The 22,254-nt window shown below is 45.0% G+C and overlaps 1 protein-coding gene and 1 long non-coding RNA gene across 2 annotated transcripts in view; one reads left to right on the top strand and one right to left on the bottom strand.

Annotated features, from left to right (window-relative positions):
• The window catches only part of LOC127051414 (complement receptor type 2-like), a 153,863-nt gene extending 148,397 nt beyond the window's left edge, over positions 1-5,466 (top strand). Inside the window, exons 29-31 of the mRNA XM_050953675.1 lie at positions 441-635; positions 3,411-3,610; positions 5,149-5,466. Of these exons, the coding sequence (XP_050809632.1) occupies positions 441-635; positions 3,411-3,610; positions 5,149-5,304 (551 nt within the window). The 3' untranslated portion in view covers positions 5,305-5,466. The remainder of the gene's footprint in view (positions 1-440; positions 636-3,410; positions 3,611-5,148) is intronic.
• A 14,721-nt stretch (positions 5,467-20,187) lies between these two features.
• Positions 20,188-22,254, bottom strand: part of LOC127051595 (uncharacterized) — a 40,260-nt gene continuing 38,193 nt past the window's right edge. The window contains exon 3 of the long non-coding RNA XR_007774548.1: positions 20,188-20,450. This is a non-coding gene — a long non-coding RNA (uncharacterized LOC127051595). The remainder of the gene's footprint in view (positions 20,451-22,254) is intronic.

The following is a 22,254-nucleotide window of genomic DNA, read 5'->3' as shown; positions in this document are numbered from 1 at the left end:
ACCAAGCCCAGAAAGCATCCATCAATCATACTGCTGATGGTCCAGTCTAGAAACAGCTGCTGCAACAAGAAATGTCCTTAGTTTTTCTGCTGGGAACAACACTACCTCCAGAGATGCTGGGCAAAAAGTTCTGGCTCACTGAGGTTAATATTGGGGAGGGGCATACTCTGGTAAGGTCATCTTCCAGAGTTGGTGTTTTATGGAGCATTCTCATTGAACAACGGATGTACTGGGTTGTACAAGCCTAGAAGTAGAAAAACCTTCAGAATCTGAAAGGGGTATTGTTTCAAATGTTAAAATACGTTAAGTACACTTCCAAATGGCTAAATAGCTCTCTGGGGGTCAGGGGGGAGGATCTGAGGCAACTTTCTTACTGAAAACTCTCTTCGGTTCACCTTCAATGTGAATGTCAACATGAAAATTAAAATTCTTTGCTTCAGCAATATCTTGTCGTCCACCTCCTGATATCACCCATGGATCCCATAATGCTCTGATTGGAGACGAGTTTTCCTTTGGCTCAGCAGTAACTTACAAATGTGACCAGGGCTTCTCTCTTATTGGAGAGGCCTCGATTCATTGTACAACAAAAGATAATCTCAATGGAGAGTGGAGTGGGCCTGCCCCTGAATGCGAAGGTTAGTAGCATCTGTTTTCATCTTCCTCTTATTCTACTATAGTCTTCCAGGAAAAACTATATTTTGATGACTAAGCAAACCCATAAACCAGAGGGAGGTCCATATTTATTTCCCATAAATACCTATCTTGAAAACTAGTTACTGTTGGAAACCCAATCTCTGAAGAAGGAAACTCATTTCTCTAATTTCTGGAAACCATTTTGCCTCTTGTTTATCTTGTGGTCATCTTGTCTCCCTTCACTGTTCCAAGACTGCAGTTAATTCTCATGTCAGAAACAGTTCTCTTTATGTAGAGAAACTCTTAAACTATGGTTTTGCTTTTAGGCCAGTACCCTACTATTCGAGTGCTAAAGAGGGAAGGGGAAGACATACAAGCAGGATTCTTTGGCAATCCTCTTTTTCAGAACTCTCTGAGAGGGCTCCTTGGCAATGAAGGCTCATGTCCTTTTTTTGGTTGGGGGGGGGGAGGAAAAATAAAGGTCATTGTACAATCCTCATGTTGGTGACTGCAGTGCAGTGTTCAGACACACACATTGCATTTATCTAACAACGTGTTTATATACTTGGTATCCAAGCAGCTCCACCATCTTGGGCTTATTCTTTATGGGTTTCCCCATCTGAACAGGGATTGTGAGGTTTTTAGAGGCATGGCTTGGTGAGTAGCTGACTTCACTACAGAATATAAAGCTCCCAAAAGCAGGAATGTGAATGTAAGCTAACTTTAATGGTGTTGAGAACAGTCCATGACTGGAGATGCTGCAGTGTAACTGGTGTTAAATGTTCTTCACAAGTGCAATCTGTGTAGACAATCAGTTGGAGTGCATGAGCCCCATGTATGCAAGGCAGGGTGTTTTGAATAGCCATGTTCACTAGGGTAGTGTCCATTCCTTGGATGCCATCTCACCTTGAAGGTATAAAAGGCAGAGCACCTCAGCTATTGTCTATTGGGTGAAAACCTGTTCTTTGTTCCTTCTGACTTGAGTATCTCCAGGCTGCACCATACCCTCCTTTCACCATAAATTTCCTAGCACGGACAAGTTGCCCAAGGACACATGCTTGCTTTCTCTTCAGAGGGTTTTTAACAGGTATAACTGCTACAGTTATACATCCCACACAGTTCTTCCTATGCAGGTCAACTTTATTTTTAAGTTAAAAAGCATTACAGGGAGAACAACATGCATGCTAATAAGCTTCCCATATTTAACCCGACCACATCTCTGGATTCTGGCAGGCATAGTCCATCTGCCACCCAAGGAGAGTTCCTTCTGGTTATTCATCACAGCTTTAGCTCAGAACAAGCACCAGAAAGGCTTTAAAGGATCAGAAGGATTGGGGCCCTCCATGGACAAGGGGTCCTATCCATTTGCTGGATCAGGAAGAAAATCCTGAGGCTGTTTAAAAAAACAAAAAACCCCAAGCTAATTATCCAAAAATGCTTTGTCAGTCCCTGGAGACTCCAGTTTGAACTTGTATATGCACCTTTCTGGGGGCTGGCTTCAAAGGCTGATAAGGGAAGAAGTACACTAGCATCCCCTACCCTCTAGGGAAGGTACCTACAATGCTACTACACATTCACAATTGCATTTTAATACAATGGACCCCAAAGGTATTAACCCTAATTCAGTACAATGAAACTTTATTCAATTAAATTAATCTTAATACTATACGGTTTGTTCAGGATATTGTCAGCCTGTCATCCATCTCCAGGTTTCTGGTTTTTCCAACTCAGCTCTCCTGGTATCATCCCTTTAGGTATGTGGTGCACTCTGGATGTGACATCAGAGTTTGTGAAACAGCCTGACTCCAAAAAGTGAGAATAACCTGCCAGTAGTCCCAACGTCACTGAAAATCCAGTGTGGGAAGAACTATTTGCTGCAAATGCCCCTGGAGACTAAAGCTTAACCTCTTCCTAGAATTTTTTTTAAAGGAAATAATCTGATGTTCCTATGTAGCCTGGTTTTCAGTGTGAGTTGCCTGGGAAATAGTGCACTTACGGCAGCTGACTTAGCTTTGGTTGTTCCTTATCTCAGATTTAACATGAACCTCTGTCTGCTTGGATTCTGGCCCTGCCCTAGAAGAGGCTGCATTTCAGTGGGGAAGAGGCAAATATGTGTAGTATCTAGAAAAGCCCTCTGGGATCCTTCAAGATGAAAGTCACTATAAGAGTGTAAGACACGGTTAAGGAGCAAGTCCTGCTCTTCATTCCACCAGTGAGAAGCCCAGGTGACTCCACTGACTTCTGTGAACTTGTCCCTTGCTGCAAAGGAGACTGACTGCAATAAAGGGAAGAGGTTTTTACCACAAGTGTGCACAGGAACAAATGGTTAACTATTCCAAAAAACAGCTGGTGACACCTCCATGAAATGCCAGTCAAGTAAAATACTAGATGGGATTTCTGTATTTAACTCAAATGCTTTTCTTTAGGTCTTAGTTTTGTAGAATGGTGGAACTGGAATCTAATGCCTCATTGAAGGTGTTGATTGGATCTCTTGATCATCACTCTGAGCTGAATCCTGAAAGGTGCTGAACACCTGCTATTCCAATTCTCTTCAGTGTTGGCTCCACTCTCAATCATGGACCCTCTTTCTCTATTGAGAGAGAGATTGACAGGGTAGCTGGTTTTACAGGCTGTTTAGAAACCAGAACTACAATGAAATACACTCAAGATCCTTTACCCACAGTTTATCTGCTCTCTTCCATTTGGAGCAATAACCAGCATTCACAGTGCATGTGCTCCTCTCAATGAACTGCCTCTCTTCTGCATTTTCTTTTCAGTTGGGTGTCTGAAGCCAGAGGTGCAAAATGGAAACCTGTTCAATGCAGTGGATGAAAAAATGTGGTACAGTGTGAATGAAACCATTTCTTTCAAATGCTCTCCTGGGTACCAGTTTTCAAGCCATTCCCACCTGCCTGCAACAGACGGATTTAGTATTACTTGTTTAGTGGACGGCAGCTGGACGGCATTACCTAAGTGTGTAAGTATCACTGTCAAGTTGGGTTTCTTGCTGCACCTTCCCCAGTTTCTAATGTAAAGATAGTAGTAACCATGCTTTGATTTAATGAAGCAGACTTAACTTCATGAAGTCTTTGTGATCGGGTAGGCAAATGTGCCATTGATATACCATATGGTGAAACATGTTTATCTGAAAACAAAACAAAACCATCCCTCACTACATCTTCTATTTTAAAAAAGCTTGCTTCTTTTGATAGCAGCTGCTCCATGGAAAATTAAATTCAGTGCGTAAAAATCACAATAGGAGGAAAACTTCACTATTACAAATAGTCGAGTTTTCTAGGTAATTCAAGTGCATTAATTAGCAAGATATTACAGTGTGCTCAGCTCTATGTAGAAGGAAGGCTGGTTCCTCCACAATGTGTTTATAATCTGTGCAAGAACCTTATGTTTCTCAAAACCTCATTACTGTGGCTTAGTAGTGTCAGTTTCTGTAGAATTGAATAGGATGTGAGGATCCACAGCATCCTGAGGCAGATATATATTGACGGGGCTGGGACTCACCACCACAGGCACCTCCTGCTGGCAAGTCTGAGAATTAGCTCAGTCTATGCAGAGCACCCTTGCTGGCGGTGTCCCATCTGTCCTCTCGCCCCACTGGCATCTCGGCCCACATGCTCCCCGCTCAGTGCCCCCAAGTCTGCACTCACCCCCTTTGGGATGGGGGGGTTTACAGCAGTCTTTGCACCGGCTTCAGGGGCCAACCACAACCCCCAAGTCTAGCCCCTTACATCAGAGGCAGGTGGCAGCCTAACATGGCTACTGCTCCATGGCCCGGTCCAGCACAAAGGGGAAGGGGGGGACCCAGGCCGGTCTACTGCTCTGGGTCCCAACCGAGGGACCCTCTAATGGCAGCCTCCCTGCCCTCCTCTCCCCTTGTCCCTCAGTCTTCCCTAGGTCACTTCCCCTCTGACCCCATTGCACCCACTAAGCTGTTCTATTCAGGGCCAGCAGTCTGACAGGTTTCAGGCTGGAGCCCTTTTCTGCTCCTGCAAGCCTACCCAGCACTGTGCTGTCTGTGGAGCTACTCCTTAGCCCAGGAGCCTGACCCTCTTCCTCTGAAGGTCTGGAATAGACTGTTCCCTTTCTGTGCAGCCTTTATATAGGGTGTAGCCTAGCCCTGATTGGCTTGTTCTAATCTTGGCCCTGACTGGCTTCCAATAGGCCCTTTCCTGATTGGCTGCCTGTCTGTGCAGCCACACTGGCCTGTCCTGGCCCCCACTCTATGGGGGTGGGGCAACTGCCCTACCATGTTGTAGACTCAAAGGAGCAAGCATACTTAAGAGGGTAAGTCCTTCTTTTTGACTGCATAAGCAGGCACGGCGCCAGGGTTTTTGGTGCCCTAGGCGCAGGGCCAGCTTGCTGCGGGACCAGCGGACCATCCGCAGGCACGCCTGCGGGAGGTCCACCAGAGCAGTCTGCCGCCCTCCCAAATCCTGGCGGTCGCCTAAATGGAAGCGCCGGCCCTGAGCATAAGCATGTTCCCTTTTTGTTTTACAGAAAAAGCAAAGCACTTCTGATGTGTGTGAGATGGTTCCTGAGAACAAAGAGCTCAAAGAGTGTGGTGTGCCTCTGGAGAATCTGAGACTTCTGCTGGAAGTGCAGAAACTGTATCTGGAGATTGAGAAACTGAAGCAGGAGCTAAAGTCACAATGAATAGCTGAGACCTGTAATCCATATTGTGATAAACTGTCTCCCCTTTGGATGCAGTTCATTTCATTACACTACACACAGGATGATTTTTACTGATTTCATAGAACTTGATGATACAGCTAATAACTCAGAATAGGTAATAAATCAGGGATCAGATTTCCTTACTGGGTGCAGTTTTTTAGGATTTTTTGTTTTCCCCTTGAATTTCACAAATTTGAGTTTCCACTTGATGAACTAGGGATTTCAGGTCCTTGTACAGGTTTTAGGGGTTGAGTTTTGGTTTTACTTGGGTAGGTTAATTAAATAGCATGGAAGCAAATTATCAGTTGATACGAGCTTCAGATGCTATGCAAAAGGAAACTGAAGAGTATCTTCAGCTTTGTGGCATCCCACAATTGCTGCTTATGTTTAATGCACCAAAATATACAAAGTGGTGAATGGGTATTTAACTGCTCAATTTCCACACACCTTAAGAGCAGTGATGTTAATAAATTCCTGCACCTCTTTAAAAATCCACACACACATTAGGAGTAGATGATAGCAGTCTCAAGTGTAGAGAAGCAACCATCTGAGCCATTGCCCAATAAATAATAGGGGTGTTCTCTAACTTACACCTTGTGATCATGTAATTGTTCCTGCCCTGCAGGGCAGGAATAAAATGCAATTGTAATAATGGCTGATTCTTTGTTTTTATAACTGTCCCTTTGGCTGTAAGGCAGGGAGATGCCCAGCATGTTTAAAGGATCATTTTACTGAGAATGAAGAGCTAATTCCTCCTCCTCATCCTTCAGCCCAATGATTAGTCTGAGTGAGCCCCTGGAGACACCCTTCCCCTCACACCTAGAATGCTCAGGGTTGAATTGAATTGGCAAGGTAGTGGAGGGGAAACTTGTACTGCGGAATAAGGGGGGCATGCCAGTTTTTAGCATTTTTATTACCACTGTTGATTTTACCACTGGTGGACCCAGAGGGATCACAGATTCAGCTACATTCCTGGGGAACAGCAGGGATTGATTTGGCCAATAAGATAAGTAGGAAAGATGGTTGGTAAATGCTTCTGTTTCAGAAATCATTACTGCAGTGGAGGCTTTGATCAGGAAGGGTTAACATAGCACTGCTCTGAGAATGTCACTTGTGATTGTCCCTGTGCCAGAAATTTAACAGTGTCGCAATCTCTTCCAGTGAGAAACCTTAACTGTATAAAGCCAGATGCAGCTAATGGGAAAAACAGAAGCAGAGAAATAACATGCAGCCTCAGCCTTTGCAGGTGTGGGAAGCTTCTGTCTCTTTGGACCTGTGGTCACTACTGAACTCACAGAGCATGGTAGGGGGTGACTCTATTAGGAGAGCTAGTGGTGTCAGGGAGCTGGAATCAATTTAAATCCACCATGGGGATCCTTAGGAGCTTGGGCCAGAAGTTACAGTGACTCAGCACATCCAAGCTGTGTCTTTGGCTCTTAGCTGTGCTTTTGGGGGGTCCTGGCTGCCTTTTACCTGTACTCTGCTTCATCACATTGCAACATGCCCACAAACCCAGGCAGTCTCTCTAATTGCAGAGACTGAGTTGAATTTGACCCACAGCCTCTTGCTTCTCATCACAGCTGCTTTCCTGTGCTATCCTGGAGGAAGGTAGGCAATGTGATCTTCTCTATGTGCTCATCTACCACTGGAGATCACTTTTGGTTTTGTGTCTAATTAGCACCTGAAATGAGTTTGGAAAGTTATACTGTGTATGCTATGAAAGTACGTTCATCTTACAGACTCATCCTGGAAGCCTGTATAAATGCAGTCTGGTGGAGATAAGACTGTTCTGATCTGGTGCGCTAACAAGTTTTGGTTATTGGTGCACATATATACATAGAGCTTGGTGTGAGTATGTGTAAGGTGGATAGCAGAGGGCCTGTTTCTGCAGTCTGGCCTTATCTCTGTTACCTGTGAAATAGTTCCAATGTCTGAGTATAGAAAAACTCTGGAAGGAGCAAAATGACTTGCTAAAAGTCAGATTCCTGGGGAAAAGAGCCCTTTAGGGTATTGCCAACTGCACTATAGTGTAGTGAACTAAGTTTAATTCTCAAAGATCTAAGGAGAACTTCAGCAGCATTTTCTATAGTTCAAACAATAGCACATTTCATGGCGATTCCACCCTTTTGTTGCACTCATCTTCCTCCTGTGTCATCACTGACTAACCAAAGAGCCTTTTCTTGGCCGGATATGAAACTGAGGATGTTGCTGCTCAGTCACCATATTCATGTCAGTTACCCGTTCTTTGTGTACTTTTATTGCCCAACCTTAGGTTTCACATCTAAGGGCTCAGTTATTGCCTCCAGGGCCACCTAATGATGTAGTGCCTGAGTGAGGGTGGCTGGAATCATGGGATGGTGTCCAAATCATTTCTCTGCTTCTGTCATGGCATAAGTCCCCAATCTGAACCTTAGAGTCCAAAAGATGGGGTACCAGTATGAATTCCTCTAAGCTTAATTACCAGCTTAGATCCTGTAGTTCTGCCACCAACTAGGACTTGGAGTGCCCGGTACACTCTAGTCCCCCCAACAAAACCTTCCCTGGGGACCCTAAGACCCAGATCCCCTGGATCTTAACATAAGGAAAGTAAACTCTTTCCCCCCACCATTGCCTCTCCCAAGCTTTCCCTCCCTGGGTTACCCTGGAAGATCACTGTGATTCAAACTCCTTGAATCTAAAAACAGAGAGGAATGCATCTTTTCCCCCTCCTCAAGAGGTAATACAGATTCAAGCTCCGCGAATCTAAAACAAAGGGATTCCACCTTTTTCCCCCCTCCCTTCTCTCTCTCTATCTCCTATCAATTTCCTGGTGAGTACAGACTCAATTCCCTTGAGCCTCAACAAGGGGAAAAAATCAATCAGGTCTTAAAAAGAAAACTTTTATTAAAAGAGAATAAAAGTTGTCTCTGTAATTTAGATGGTAAACGTTACAGGGTCTTTCAGCTTAGAGACACTAGAGAGGAGCCTTCCCCCCAGCACAAATACACATTAAAATCATTTCAGCAAAATACACATTTGCAAATAAAGAAAACAATCAAAAAGACTAAACCACCTTCTACTGTTACTTTTTATTTGAATAGGAAAATTAGAGAGCCTGTAGGTATGTCTGGTTACCCTCTCAGAAGCCAGAGAGAACACAGACAAAGAAAGAACACACAAACAAAGACTTCCCTCCACCGAGATTTGAAAGTATCTTGTCTCCTGATTGGCCCTTTGGTCAGGTGTTCCAGGTTCACTGTTTGTAACCCTTTACAGGTAAAAGAGACATTAACCCATAACTATCTGTTTATGACAGCTTCTCAGCCAAACAGTTCATGGATCTGGCAGCTCTGATGCATCCCACCAAGGACTTCCAGTACAGTGTCTTGGGGGCATTTCCAGGAGCATGGACATGTGGTTGGACCTGTGCTGCACTATGCTTATTCCCAGCTTCTTGGTCACAAACACAGCCCTGCACAAGATAGGGTAGCCAGAACGCTGCTCTAACCTGCGCTGAGGCTGAGCCAGTTGCAGCCGGACTCAAAACAGGGGAGGCACAAAAGCAGTGTCCGGCATGGGGATGAATTAGCCCCCATTGTCCTTGTCTTTACAAGGCCAGCCCCAGGTATGCTCCCTTCTGGGCAAGAACTAGTAGCTTCTGCTAAATCTGTGCTTCCCTCACCCGGAAAAGATTCCCTGTGAGCTTCCCAACCTCTTCCACTTAATGATTACAACTGGTGAAATGTTCCAACTGAGTTTTGCTCACTTAGCCCATCTCCTTCCTATGCTGTGAACAGAGTATTGAACTGCAGTTTTTAGCCCATCCCCCTCCAGAGCTCACAGTTGTGTCCGCATATGCAGTCTGTAGTGAGGGTCTCAGCTTTTCTTCCAGTTCCCTTTTGCCAAAGGAAACACTGTGTAAAAGGGAAGATATTTGTCCATCACTGTCCCCTACTAAATTAAATTGTTCCCTTTCTGAGCATACAGAAACCTTTTGTAAGGCTTTCATTGTCCAGGTCTCTGCCAGAGGTCTGCATGCTGCAGAGCTAAAAGCTTTATCAAGAAGAGCTAGTCTGAAAATTCATCACCACCCTGGGGCAAGCCAGACTTTAAAAATCTCAGTCCCTGTTATTGATTTTTCAGAAGAACTTGGCTCCTGTTTAGGCACCAAAGTAAGGGTCAGGGACTCATTCTGAGACAAGCTACAATAAAGCACATGCTGTTGGCTGCTGTGATCAAAGTGGGCTTTACCCACTTATGGCAGGATAGGCTGCCTGTTGTTGGCTGTGTGTTTTCTTTCAGTGTGTTTTCCCAGCTCTGTGCAGCGAGGGGACACAGCAGACCTCAATCGACTTGCCCAATAAAACCACAGCCCCATTTCAGTGGCAAAGGCACCTAGCTAGTTTTATTGTTGTCAAAGCAACAATCTAGCTCCCCAGATCAATGTATACATTTATGGTAGCATATTTATGCCCGTAACAATAGACCAGCTCAGTGAATGGCGGGACTTTAATAGGTAGCAGATTTAAAACAAAAGGAAGTATTTTTTCACACAATGCACAGTCAACCTGTGGAACTCATTGTCAAAGAAACTAGATAAGTTCATTGAGAATAGGTCTATCAATGACTATTAGCCAGGATGGGCAGGGATGGTGTTCCTAGCCTCTGTTTGCCAGAAGCTGGGAATGGGAGACAGGGTATGGATCACTTGATGATGACTTGTTCTGTTCATTCCCTCTGGGGCACCTGGCATTGGTCATTGTTAGAAGACAGGATACTGGGCTAGACGGACCTTTGGTCTGATCCTGTTTGGCCATTCTTATGTTATTATGACTTTCTGTTCCTTCCTCGGCCAGACAAAGATACTCCCTCTGCGACCTTTCTTTATACACTGATAGAAACGTTGAGTATTGCCCCTCTGACCTGGTTAGTTACCACCCTTTACCTTGTATGTGCTGGTTCAGTCAAACACCTCTTTCCATCAGTGTCATCCTTACCTTATCTCTAGGAGGAGTCAACATGTTCCTTTTATCTTTGGGGAGTGTGTTTGTAGCATACTTGATATGGAGTGTTTTGTTTCTGTGAGTGTCCTGTGCCTAGCACTTCTTAGGAATGCGTATGGTTTTGCAATACCAGCCCTGTTCTTTCAGGTTCTGTGAACTTGCAAGCAGGCATATGCTATAACAGGGCCAGGTCACTTTTGTTAACTTTGCTTTCCATCAGCAGGACCTGACTACTGCTTTAGCTCAGGGCTCTGATACCAGGCCTCATGTTTCAGGCTCTCTCTTCCTACTACACCTCTGATGGCCTGTCTTCCTATGCTGTGAATACAGGGCCAGATTCTCAGCTGGTGTGAACAGGCACAGCTCTAACTTCACTAGGGTGAGGCCAATTTATATCAGCCGTGAATTTAGGCAACACTCTTTGCACTGTAGTTTCCGTCTCCTCCCAAATTCAGACTTTGACGTCTTCACATTACCTAGGAACCCTCCCATTTTTCATCTTGCGTAAAAATAACAATTCTTTTGGCATTTCTCTGGACAAGTCGCACCCATCCCCATCTAAATGAAGCCATTCTATTTCCTGTTTCAGTACAGACACAAACATTGTGTAACGTATGCATCTCTGCCAAATACCTGCATGCTCCAAAGCTAAAACCTTTTATCAGAAGCAATCAGCAAAGGGACAAAATCCACGGTGCTGTTTGGTTTTGGTATGTCAGTTCTTTTGTTGCTTTTGTGTTTTGCTGGAGATGAGAGACCAAGTCTCCATCTGTGTTCCTCATAACAGACAAATTCAGCTTCAAAGTGGTGCATTTAGAACTATGGGGCTCACTTTGTCAGCAGGTGCACTTGCTCTGATGGAGAAGACGATCTGCATATTTACCAGTGTGGCGATGCTATCGTGCTGGAAGGTATTGGCGGCGTTCAAGTGGGTCTTTGTCTATAAATCAAACACAGATCTGGTTAAAATATGTGTGTGGTAAAAGCTTTTTTTCAGGCTAAATGGAAAGAACAATTAAATGTTCCTTTTGTGTAGTGAGGTAACTGGAAAAACAGAAACTACTGCTCCAGGCAATGGGCCAGATCAAATAAAAATATAACCTCAGGAAATTAAGAAGGGTTTCCCTTGGGAATGGTTGCAAATGCAGGGGAAGGGGACTGTGTTTAGTAAACTGTATGTGTTAAAGGCAGAAAGGGGTCTGAGAAGGAGCTGAGACACTGAGCATCCTGGGCAGAGAACATCCTGGAGAGGCAGACTTGGAAATAATGAGAAACCTCCTTCTGTTTGTACTGTGTTCAGGGAAAAAGCACTTGGTGTACGGTCTTTGTAAACAGGACTTCACCAAAGAATATATCCAATTCCTATCAGTTTCTTCTCCTCAAGGTAAACCACCTTGCAAGGCTAGTGGCTCTGGCTAAGGAATAAAACTCTATTCTCATACTCAATTAGTTGCCCACAAGCGACATTAGGCTTAGCAACTCTGAGTATTTCAAGCAACCCAATTTGTATCTCTAATTTATGAGTACTAAATAATTCAAGTCTTCAGTATCTTTTTACCAAGAGTTGGAAAATGTGCTTCAACTGGCACAAAACGTGGCAAAATGCTGTTTCTGCTCAGAGCAGGGGAGGGTTGATAGAATTTCACTCCTGATGCGTAAGCAACCAACTGTCTTTTACTTTTTGTTGGCTAGTCAATTTTGTGCTGGTTAAAGGGAGGGAAGAATCACACTGACCAGAGGCAAGTACAGGCAGGCACAGTGCAATCTTCCCCCACAGAGCATTGTCAGCACCTTCATTCCCCTGCTGTTCCTGGCAGAAGCTCCTGCAGGGCTGTGTCAGCACTCCTTAGTTCTATCTAGAACACGCCCTTCTATTTAACAGTAAATCCCTCCTTCCACTCCTTGTTTTATCCAAAGAATGAGATTTTTACCAGCACTACTCTCTCCTATTTAATCCAGGGCCTCTTTTCTGGAGAAATTACCAGCCATGCTGATTTTTGCAGTGTTCTGATGGATTGCATAAATGTGGACTGGGATGAAACACACAAGATTTTCGGGGGGGTAGGGATGGGTGGGTTGGCTTTAGAACCAAGATTTCCACAAAAAATGTAAGGAAAATGCTCCAGTCCCCGAGTTCCTTGAGTACCTAACATACATATTAATTGTGCAAGTGAGGTGGTTTGATCTGTAGTTTGTGGTTATAGCCAACAGATGAACATGCACAAGGTGTTGATCTAGTGTGATCCATGTGTGTTAAATGGATGTAGTCCTTGGTGTATAATAGCCTCTCCCTGAGGATGGAACTCAGTGTGGGGAGGTGGGGGAAAACAGCTGTTACCTCAGAAGCCTTTCAGGCTGGCTTCAAAGATTCCAAAAGGGCTCTACAGTATCACTAGCAGCTTCTCCAGGGAGTTTCCACTGTCCCTCTCCCTGCTTGTTTTAGCAACACAGACCTGTTGCCATAACTCGTCCAACAGTTCTATTTGCTGTTCCTGGTTTGGCTTATACCTCCCAGGATCAACTTAGAATTGGGAAATCACTTGAAATGCATCTAATTTTAATGAAGAAAATTTCGTTTGCATGTATAAAAGACATTCTCAGCTTGTTTGTCACTGTTGCTGGCTAACTTGCCAAGTCAGATGTGGCTCTCCTGCATTTGTATAAAAATACATTTTGCTCACAGATTCCTCTGTACCCTTCTGAATAGCACTCAGATTTCATCTTAGAGATTGTTGATTATTGGGAAAATGTCTGCACCAATAATTACTTGATGGACACATGCAACAGTTAGCAATCGATATTAGTCACAATTATTTTATTGCATTCTCGGATACTAAAGAGCTTGCCAGATCTCACTAACTACATAATGTTGGATCTGGGTTCTTACTTGGATGGAGGACCTGGAAATGCAAGAAATAATGCTAGTGCTCTTCCCTCTGGATGTGGCCCATGAATCCTTGCATGATGCTGGCTGGTGCTATGTTTCAGATGAGAGGTAAAGCCAAGATCTTCACTGCTAGTGGCCATTACAAATCCTAAGGCCCTTTGTGCAAAACTAAAAGCATTAAATCAGGTGTCTTCAGTCCCTGCCCTAAACTACTTATGTGAAGTTGCTGCGTGCTATTTAACAGGAATCACTTTGCTTCCCAGAGATGGCTGCTCTGGACTGGGGGTTCAGGGCAAAATTATTCTTACATGTGTAGTTTGTGTAATCACTTTGGATCCAGTTGGATGAAAGACTCTGTATGATGGTAAAGTTAAGTCACTCAGGAACAATTCACAGGCTTGGACCTTGATATAAATTTCAGCAGATGAATCAAAATGCAATTTGTTAGTCTGGAACACCAGCTGTCACCTCCAAGCTATGTAGAGCTAACCCTTAGCTCTCCCTTTCAAAGTGTGATCCTTCCAACCAAGGTTGCTCTGGCAACCAGTTTTTTTTTTTTAATGCCTCGCACTTGTTCTTTCTCTACACACAAGCCTCAGAGATCAAGTATTAGCTTAGTCAATGCTTGCATTACACTTTTTATTATCCCTGTTTTCTACAGAATGTGGGTAGGTTTAAATGAAGATAGTTACCTTAGGAACTCTCTCTATAAGCAACCTCCTTTCATCAGCCGTGACTTTCTGTGTAGGAGCCCAAGGACAGCTCCTTCCTTCTGTGCCAATTATTACTCTCTGCCTGGCTAAGCTAGTGAGTCTGTTTCATTAACCTGCTGGGGAGGCCTTGATCACAGTACTAGCTCCTGCCAAATGCCTATCTCTGAACTGCTCTGCAGAAGTCATAGGTATTTTTGCTATTGACCTCAAGGAGTACAAGGTCAGACTTATTTCTCTGGTAAACAAAGCATGTAAGGTGCCAAATTGAGCTGTATTTTTAACAAGTTGAGTAGGCTGCTATGTGTTCTGCCATGGTTATCAAGGGGAGTCGCATTTAGCCCCTGTGACTCTGTCATAAACAGATAGCTAAGGGTTAATGTCTCTTTCACCTGGAAAAAAAAGTAACCTGACCAGAGGACCAATCAGGAAACAGGACTTTTTTCAACTCTGGGTGGAGGGAAGTTTGTGTCTGAGTTCTTTGTCTTCTGCCTGAATCTCTCTCAGCTAGAGAAGGATTTTTCTATTTCCTGTTTTCTAATCTTCTGTTTCCAAGTTGTGAGCACAAAGTTGGTTTTTTGTTTTGTATTTACATGTCTATAGTTGCTGGAGTGCTTTAAATTGTATTCTTTTTGAATAAGGCTGTTTATTCATATTTCTTTTAAGCAATTGACCCCGTATTTGTCACCTTAATACAGAGAGACCATTTGTATGTATTTTTCTTTCTTTTTTATATAAAGCTTTCTTTTAAGACCTGTTGGAGTTTTTCTTTAGTGAGGAACTCCAGGGAATTGGGTCTGCAGCTCACCAGGGAATTGGTGGGAGGAAGAAGTCAGGGGAAAACCTGTGTGTGTTAGATGTACTAGCCTGACTTTGCATTCACTCTGGGTGAGGGGGGAAGAGAGATTGACTCTTGGTAATTCTGTTCTCCAGGCTGGGAACGGGGAGGGTGGAATCCCTCTGTTTAGATTCACGGAGGTTGCTTCTGTGTATCTCTCCAGGAACACCTGGAGGGGGGGGGAAGGGAAAAGGTTTATTTCCCTTTGTTGTGAGACTCAAGGGATTTGGGTCTTGGGGTCCCCAGGGAAGGTTTTTGGGGGGACCAGAGTGCCCCAAAACACTCTTAATTTTTTGGGTGGTGGCAGCAGTACCAGGTCCAAGCTGGTAACTAAGCTTGGAGGTTTTCATGCTAACCCCCATATTTTGGACGCTAAGGTCCAAATCTGGGATTAGGTTATTGACAGACCCATGCTGCAAATGGCCCGTCATTTGTAGCTTTGATTAAATTCCCTTTGAGTTAAACTAGGTGGCTACACAGTTATTTGCTGCTTATTTTTCCATCAAAGGAACTTTCTTTTACAGTGATGAATCTTTCTCTAGTCCAAGGGCTGAACGTCGTACGAAGAATGGTTGTTTAACGAGACTGATCACTTTTAATTGTGCCACCTTTGAGCTATTAGATTCTAACTATGGTTGTACCAAAGTGTTTGAAATTATCTGGGAAGTCTGACACTTAAAGCAAATAAACAAATGTGCTGTCAAACATCATTGTTTATCAATGCTTATCACTCTGTGTAATATCTAAGGGGCACTGTCATGCACATTGAAGTATTTTTATTTTTAAAAAATTGATACTTTGGGCATATCTAACTACAAACAGAAGAGGCTAATGAAAAGCTAAGTGCTTCTGAAAAGGACAAGTTAGAAGCTGGACATGAAGTAAGGCTTAATTCGGAGTAGAAATAAGATGTAAATATTTAACTGAGGGTAAATAGCCAGTGGACCAATCTACTTATGGATGGGGCAGATTTTCCATCACCTCACATTTTGTAAAAATCAAGACTGGACATCTTTTTAAAGAGATGCTATAGCTCAAATAGAAGTTATGTACTTGATGCAAAAGTCTTGGATGAGGTTCTATAGCCTTTAGAGTGGTGGTAGACATGCTAGCGTGTATCAACAAAAACAGGAGGAGTCCTTGTGGCACCTTAGAGGCTAACAAATTTATTTGGGCATAAGCTTTCATGGGCTAAACCCACTTCATCAGATGCATGGAGTGAAAAATACAATAAGCTCTGTGTGTGTGTGTGTGTGTGTGTGTGTGTGTGTGTGTGTGTGTGTGTGTGTGTGTGTGTGTGTGTGTGTGTGTGTATACACAGCAAGGGGGGGAAGGGTGTCAGTGCTAACGCGGCCAATGCAATCAACCCTTTTCTCAATAGTTGACAAGAAGAGGTGAATATCAAGAAAGGGAAAATTACGTTTTGTAGTGACTCATCCACTTCCAGTATTTATTCAGTGAGGGGCAAACACCCAACCCACTCTTCTCTCCCTGTCCATCTTCCTCTTTGTACCTGAGAAGACCAAAAGATACAGCTGCTGAACATGAGGGAGGTGTCCTGACAGGAAAAGTTCAGTCTGTAATGCTGATACGATGGGGTAAGGACTTCAATTTTGATTCACATATAGTTTAAGTTCAGCACCAAGAAGCTTTTTATCTTTATTTTTCATGTAACCATTTCTAACTTTCATGCATCATTACTGGTACTTCCTTAAAATCTATCTGCAGTTTAAATAAACCTGTTTTTATTCTTTAATTGAAACTAATCCAGTCTGATTACGTTAAATTGTCTAGGTAACTCAGTATTTCCCAGAAGCACTGGCATATCCCTCTCTGGCTTCTATGCGGAAGCACAGACAGGTGGCTCTACACACTGCTCCATCTGCAGGCACTGCCCCTACAGCTCCCACTGGAGCCCTGAAGGGGGTCAGTGAAGCATGTAGGAGCCATTGCACGGCATCTGGGGGAGCACCAGAGCGGGGCAATCTCCAGCCCCTGTTCCTCAGCGGGACTCAGGGGCCAGCTTAAAACAGCTCATGGGCCATAGTTTGCCAACCCCTGCCTTAAAGGGACAACAGAGATATCCCTGGACAGCCTGGAACATTTGGGGGGAGAGGAAGGAGAGGGAGTGGGAGTGTCTTGGGTTTACCCTGAAGAAGTAACCAAGGCTGATAAAAGCCAGCATGTAACCCAAGTGTGGCTGGCAGGCAGGCCATCTTTGGGATTTATGGGACCCAGCACAGTATTATTAAACTGGTGCCCCTATGCCTGATGGCAGCCTGGGCTTGCAGCGCGGGAGGGTGGTGGGACAGACGAGGCAGCAAAGGATACAGAACCACCCGGCCTGCTTCACCGTGGCAGAAAGTCTCAGTTCCCTGCAGAGACCCCCATACCCTCCCCCTCATGCAGAATGTGCGGTGTGGACAGCCCCCGCCCAAGGAGACTGCAGGGTGTGTGGGAGACAAACTGCTCTTACCTGCTGTTATGGGCAGTGGGTGAAGCAGCTACTTGGGGAGGTTAGCGCCCCAGCCCAACTGTGGCCCTGCCCATACTCCTCCCCTGTTTTGTCCCTGGCCCTGCCCCCCTGCCCACTCTCTCTCCACTGTCTCCCTTCTCTTTTCCTTCTCGCTCCCTGATCACCCCCTCCAGCCAAATTCCTGAACCCAAATGAAGCAACTGACATTTGAAAAAAACACTCTTCTATGATTTCTTTCCCATTGCATACCAGAAGGTGAAGACTGAACATGCAGAAGGTACCTAATTAAAAGCACTAGCTTTATTTAAAAACAACGGTTGTTTTGTCTTTTGAAAGAAACAGCTCGGGCCAGTGCAGGAAGCCCACTCTGGGAAAGGCTGTTGCACTCAGGGATACAGACTGGAAGGGAAACCTCTGGAGGGCTTTAAATGTTTCAATTTTATACCCTAATGAACAAAAGCAAACGGGATAGTTCTGGTGGGTGATTCCATGAGCAGCTGCCCCTCCTGTAATGTGCCCACAGCTGCACCCATAAAGACACGTGCAGTGGGGCGAGCCATCTCCCTCTGTGTATGTGCCTGGGCAGGTCCTACTGGGACACAGGCTCGATGCTGGTCCCTGGGGCGAGGCAATAACTCGGGGCCCAGAGCAGCCTCTTCTCCCCTCCCCCCACCCCAGCACTGGCTCCCTGGACAGAGCCTAGGGGCAAAGCAGTGACACAAGCCCTGCCCCTTTTGAATGTGTCCTGCCCCCACTTTTCAGGAACCGCCCCATCCTTTCCTGGCCACGCTCCTCCTTCCTGCTCCCTTCCCTCACTGTCCCCGAGCTCTGGCTGCATGGGGCCGGTGGGCGGAGACCTGCTGCTGCCCCACACTGGCTGCGCAGGGTGCGGAGCGGGGGGCAGCAAGCCCCGCCCACGCGGCACCGCCCCATTGGCTGCCAGGTGCAGGGGCTCGACCCGGCCAGTCGGGCCCTGGGAAGCGAGCAGCCGCGGGGCAGCCCGGGCCGGGTGACAGTGTGAGCAGGCGGGCAGTGGGCTGGGCCCCATAGCCTGTCGGAGTGGGTGTTTCCGCTGCCACAGACCCACTGTGTTTCCACTGCAGGAGACAGAACAGGGCAATTATTGAGTGACCCATCCCCTGTCAGCCAGTGCCAGAGTCTGGCAGTCAGAGGTTTAAGGACACCCAGAGTATGTGGTTGCACCCCGACCATCATGGCTAATAGCTATTGTTGGACCTGCCCTCCATGAATTTAACTAATTGTCTTTTGAGATCAGTTATACTTTTGGCCTTGACAACAACCTGTTCACTGATATTAGAAGGGAAGGGAGGAAGGGGTTTGGGGCAATAGTTGAAGGGGTAGGTGGGATCAGAGGGGAACTTTTGAGATTGGGGGAGACCAGAGCTTGTTCGCATTTGATACTAGTCAGATGACAACGTGTCAGGGGATCTCCTATTGTCAATGGCACTCCAAGCATGTTGACTGGGCCAAAGATTATCCATTTCTGAAACAGTACTATAATCCTCACTCTTGTGCGCAGGAATAGATTGTTTACGGTTCAAAGAGTTAATTGATGGTGTGGCTACCAGGGCAGTACACCTAATGTATATGGCCATCTTGCACTGTGCAAGCAGCAAAGAATCCTGTGGCACCTCAGGTTGATGGATTTCCACTCCATACGGCTAAATGCAGTGCCTTGCATGGTGTCAAGTATCAGAGGGGTAGCCGTGTTAGTCTGGATCTGTAAAAGCAGCAAAGTGCCACAGGATTCTTTGCTGCTTTTACAGATCCAGACTAACACGGCTACCCCTCTGATACTTGCACTGTGCAGTCTCAGAAATATTAAGGAAAATGAAATGAGTAAAATTAGTTACATTTTTTCTTGTTTGTCTTAGCGATGTTGTTCAGTAGTACTTTCACGTGTGTTAGGAGGCAGAGATTGGAAATATTTTTAAGAGTGAAGGAGGAAATCTGGGACTGGGCCTCTTTTCTTTTAGCCTGTTTTGTCAGATACTAACACTATAAAAGTCACTCTAGTCATCTTGTGGCATCTGATGTCTGTCTGTGAGTGGCCTAGCTCTTTATATGATTTTCAGAACAGTCAGATGAGTGAACTGATGATCTTTCCTTTTGCAAAATTCCTTTTTATACAGTGTCTGTGCTGAAACAATCCCAGGCACCCCTGAAGAAAACAAAACAAATAAAACCGGTAATTGTAAGGGGGAGAAATATCTCTTCTAGCTTTGAGCACAGGATTCATGGTGGTGAAAAGAAGCTTTTGTTTAAGGGATGAAGCTCTCAGGCTCGAGTTGGCCACTACCTGGCCCACTTGTAGTGTGGGTGGGAGCGGGAGAGCTGCTTAGGCTGGAGCTCATCATGCAGTGGGGACTCAGCTACTCTGTGCTGCTAATCCAATCGCTCTCCGCACCTCCACCATTCTTTTGCAGTGGGGTTGCTCTCACTAGGCTAATTCCTGTTTAGATAATTTGACCTAGCACAGCAGTGAAGACGCCTTCAGTTTCAACCCCTGGCTGTGGGAAGCTTGTCTGTTCTCATAGGCTACTGGAAATCCTGAGGAACCCCCACAACGGGGCTCACCTGGTCTATGGCAGGTCCCTGTAGCATCTAAGGCATGTCAGGATCCTTTTCAATGAAGGCAGCTTTGCGAAATTATTTAAAATAAATCTCTCTCCTGTTAAATGAGAGAATGATCTTATGTTTTTCTGAAAGGTCAGTCTGGGACCCTGCCAAGGCTCAGGCATGCAGTCCCAGTGATACTAGTCACACAGAGGGCTTCCCTATCGGCACAGAAGTGATATATAGGTGCCATGACAGCTTTGTTAAAATCCCTGGAAAACTCAGAGTGGTCAACCATTGGAGAGCTTTCTGGTTGTAAGTATTTTATTTTCTCTGAAACAAATTTGCTGGGGCCATTTTGTGCTGATGGAAATGTCAGACTTTCCTCCACTGAATAGGTCTACTCAAAATTAGCTTTAATAACTAGTTTCAAGTTCCTTGCAGATCACTGACAATATACAATTAAGCTGCTTATTCAAGAATCTCATTGCAAAGCAGTCTGGGAACATCCATCAGTGAGATGACTTGTGCTGGATTCAGGAATGTGCGGATTAGATCGACAGGAATGGGAAGTAATTTTATATTTGAGTTTTGACTGCACAGAAATAGTTGGGGATGCCTCCATCCTCAGGATGCTCAGACAGTTTTGCTGCATCACCTGGCAAATATGAAAAAAAGCTGTTTCAGAAATGATTTACCTGCACAGTGCCACTTATATTACAATATTGCATACAGGTCCCAGCCAATGGAAGCTGAGGGGTGGTTCCTGCGGGCGAGAGCCACGCAGAGCTGCTTATGTACCTCCGACTAGATGTTGGACCTGCTGCTGGCTGCTTCCTGGGTGCAGCATGGTTCGCCATGCCTGGACAGGCAGAAAACCTGCCTTTGCACCCCCACTGCACCACTGACAGGGAGCTGCCTGAGGTAATCCTGCACCCCAATCCCCTGCCCCACACAGAAAAAGTTTGAAAACCATTGCCCTAAAGAACTCTAAATCCAGATTAACAACAAGATGCAACAAATGGATGAAACAAATTGGTGAAGGTGGCAGGGAGGGAAGGCAGCATCTTTTCATGTAGATTAGCTGTGCATGCAGTGTGGCTTGCCTCGTTTCAAGCTTGTATAAAATAGTAGGGTTCTGTAGGCACTACAGCAGAAATAGGGTTTTTTTTAAGGTTAAGGTAGTGGCTGTGATTTTTTTCAGGGAGCCCATCTGACAGGTAAGGAAGAAAGCCTGAAGGTTCTCTAGGAGATGTGGATCAAGAGGCGATGAAGGTGGGGTATGTTGGTAGAGCTCAGCTGCTAGCTGACATCATGAGATGAGACATCTGGTAGGTGAGGCAGGGCTGTGATGAGATGTGCTTTGAAAGAGAGGCTATGAAGCTTCTTTTCTGATGTGGGTAAAGAAGGGAGTCCCGGTGGAGAGATGCACAGAATAGGGGTTGACATAACCTGAAAAAAAGCCAAGTCCATAGAGAAAACTAGAAGGGCCTGAATGAGAGTTTTGGCAGTCTGCACTGAGAAAAGCTGCATCTGGGAGAACTTCAGAAGGGAAAATGGCAAGATTTGGATGTAGCCAGGACATGAGGGTCCGTAGAAAGGACTGAGTCAAAAATAAGACCCAGATTACAGGCCTGAACAGCTGAGAGGAGGATGGTTTTATTCAATCAGTGGTGACTGAGGACGTAGAGAAGGAAAGATTTGCAAGAGAACACAAGCTCTGTTTTTTCCATGTGCAGTTTAAGCTACAGGCAGGGAATCCAGATGGGAGTTTTGTGAGTTGTCAATATAACAATTGCATCTAAAGCTGTGAGAGCAGATAGGATCCCAAAGACGGGTGCACAAGGAAAAGAGGGTGGGCTGAAGAGAGAATCCCTGGCAGATTCTTGCTGATGGGGAGGTGGGGGGTTGTTGGAAGATCCACCAAACTAGACCTGAAAGTACAAGATGGAAGAGTCAAGAGAAAAACTGTGAGAGGCTGGAGCAACAAAAGCCAGTAGATGCTGGGATTGAAAGAAGTGGAAATGCTTGATGGTGTCCAAGGCGCCAAGCGATCAAGGAGAATGGGGTGGGGTAGAAGCCCTGGGAATTGTGTGAAAAAGTGGAGAGGATGGACGCAGACTGGAGAGGGTCACAAAGTTAGAGTTGAAGAAGAGAAAAATGCCATCGTGTAAACAGAATGTTCAGTTAGAATTGGAGATGAGAAGCAGGGGAAAATCTGTCTTTCTCTTTCTGCATGCCTTAATCTACCAATGCCTTTTGACAAAGCTACTTATATTGAGTCTGTATCTGTTGTATTCAGTGCAAAACTCTACATTAATACAGGGTGAGAGGAAGGAGCCAACTGAGTGATCACTCTTAACTGCAGCTCCTTGCATGTATGTATTATATTCTGTTTGAGAAACATAGGCTATATCGTAACACAGATGTGAATTTCTTGTGCAGTCTTAAACTCCAGTAGT

Source organism: Gopherus flavomarginatus, chromosome 5, assembly GCF_025201925.1.
Source record: "Gopherus flavomarginatus isolate rGopFla2 chromosome 5, rGopFla2.mat.asm, whole genome shotgun sequence".
In the NCBI taxonomy this organism is placed as follows: domain Eukaryota; kingdom Metazoa; phylum Chordata; order Testudines; family Testudinidae; genus Gopherus; species Gopherus flavomarginatus.
The sequence above is the reverse complement of the archived record's forward strand: the minus strand, read 5'-3'. Positions and strand labels throughout refer to the sequence as shown.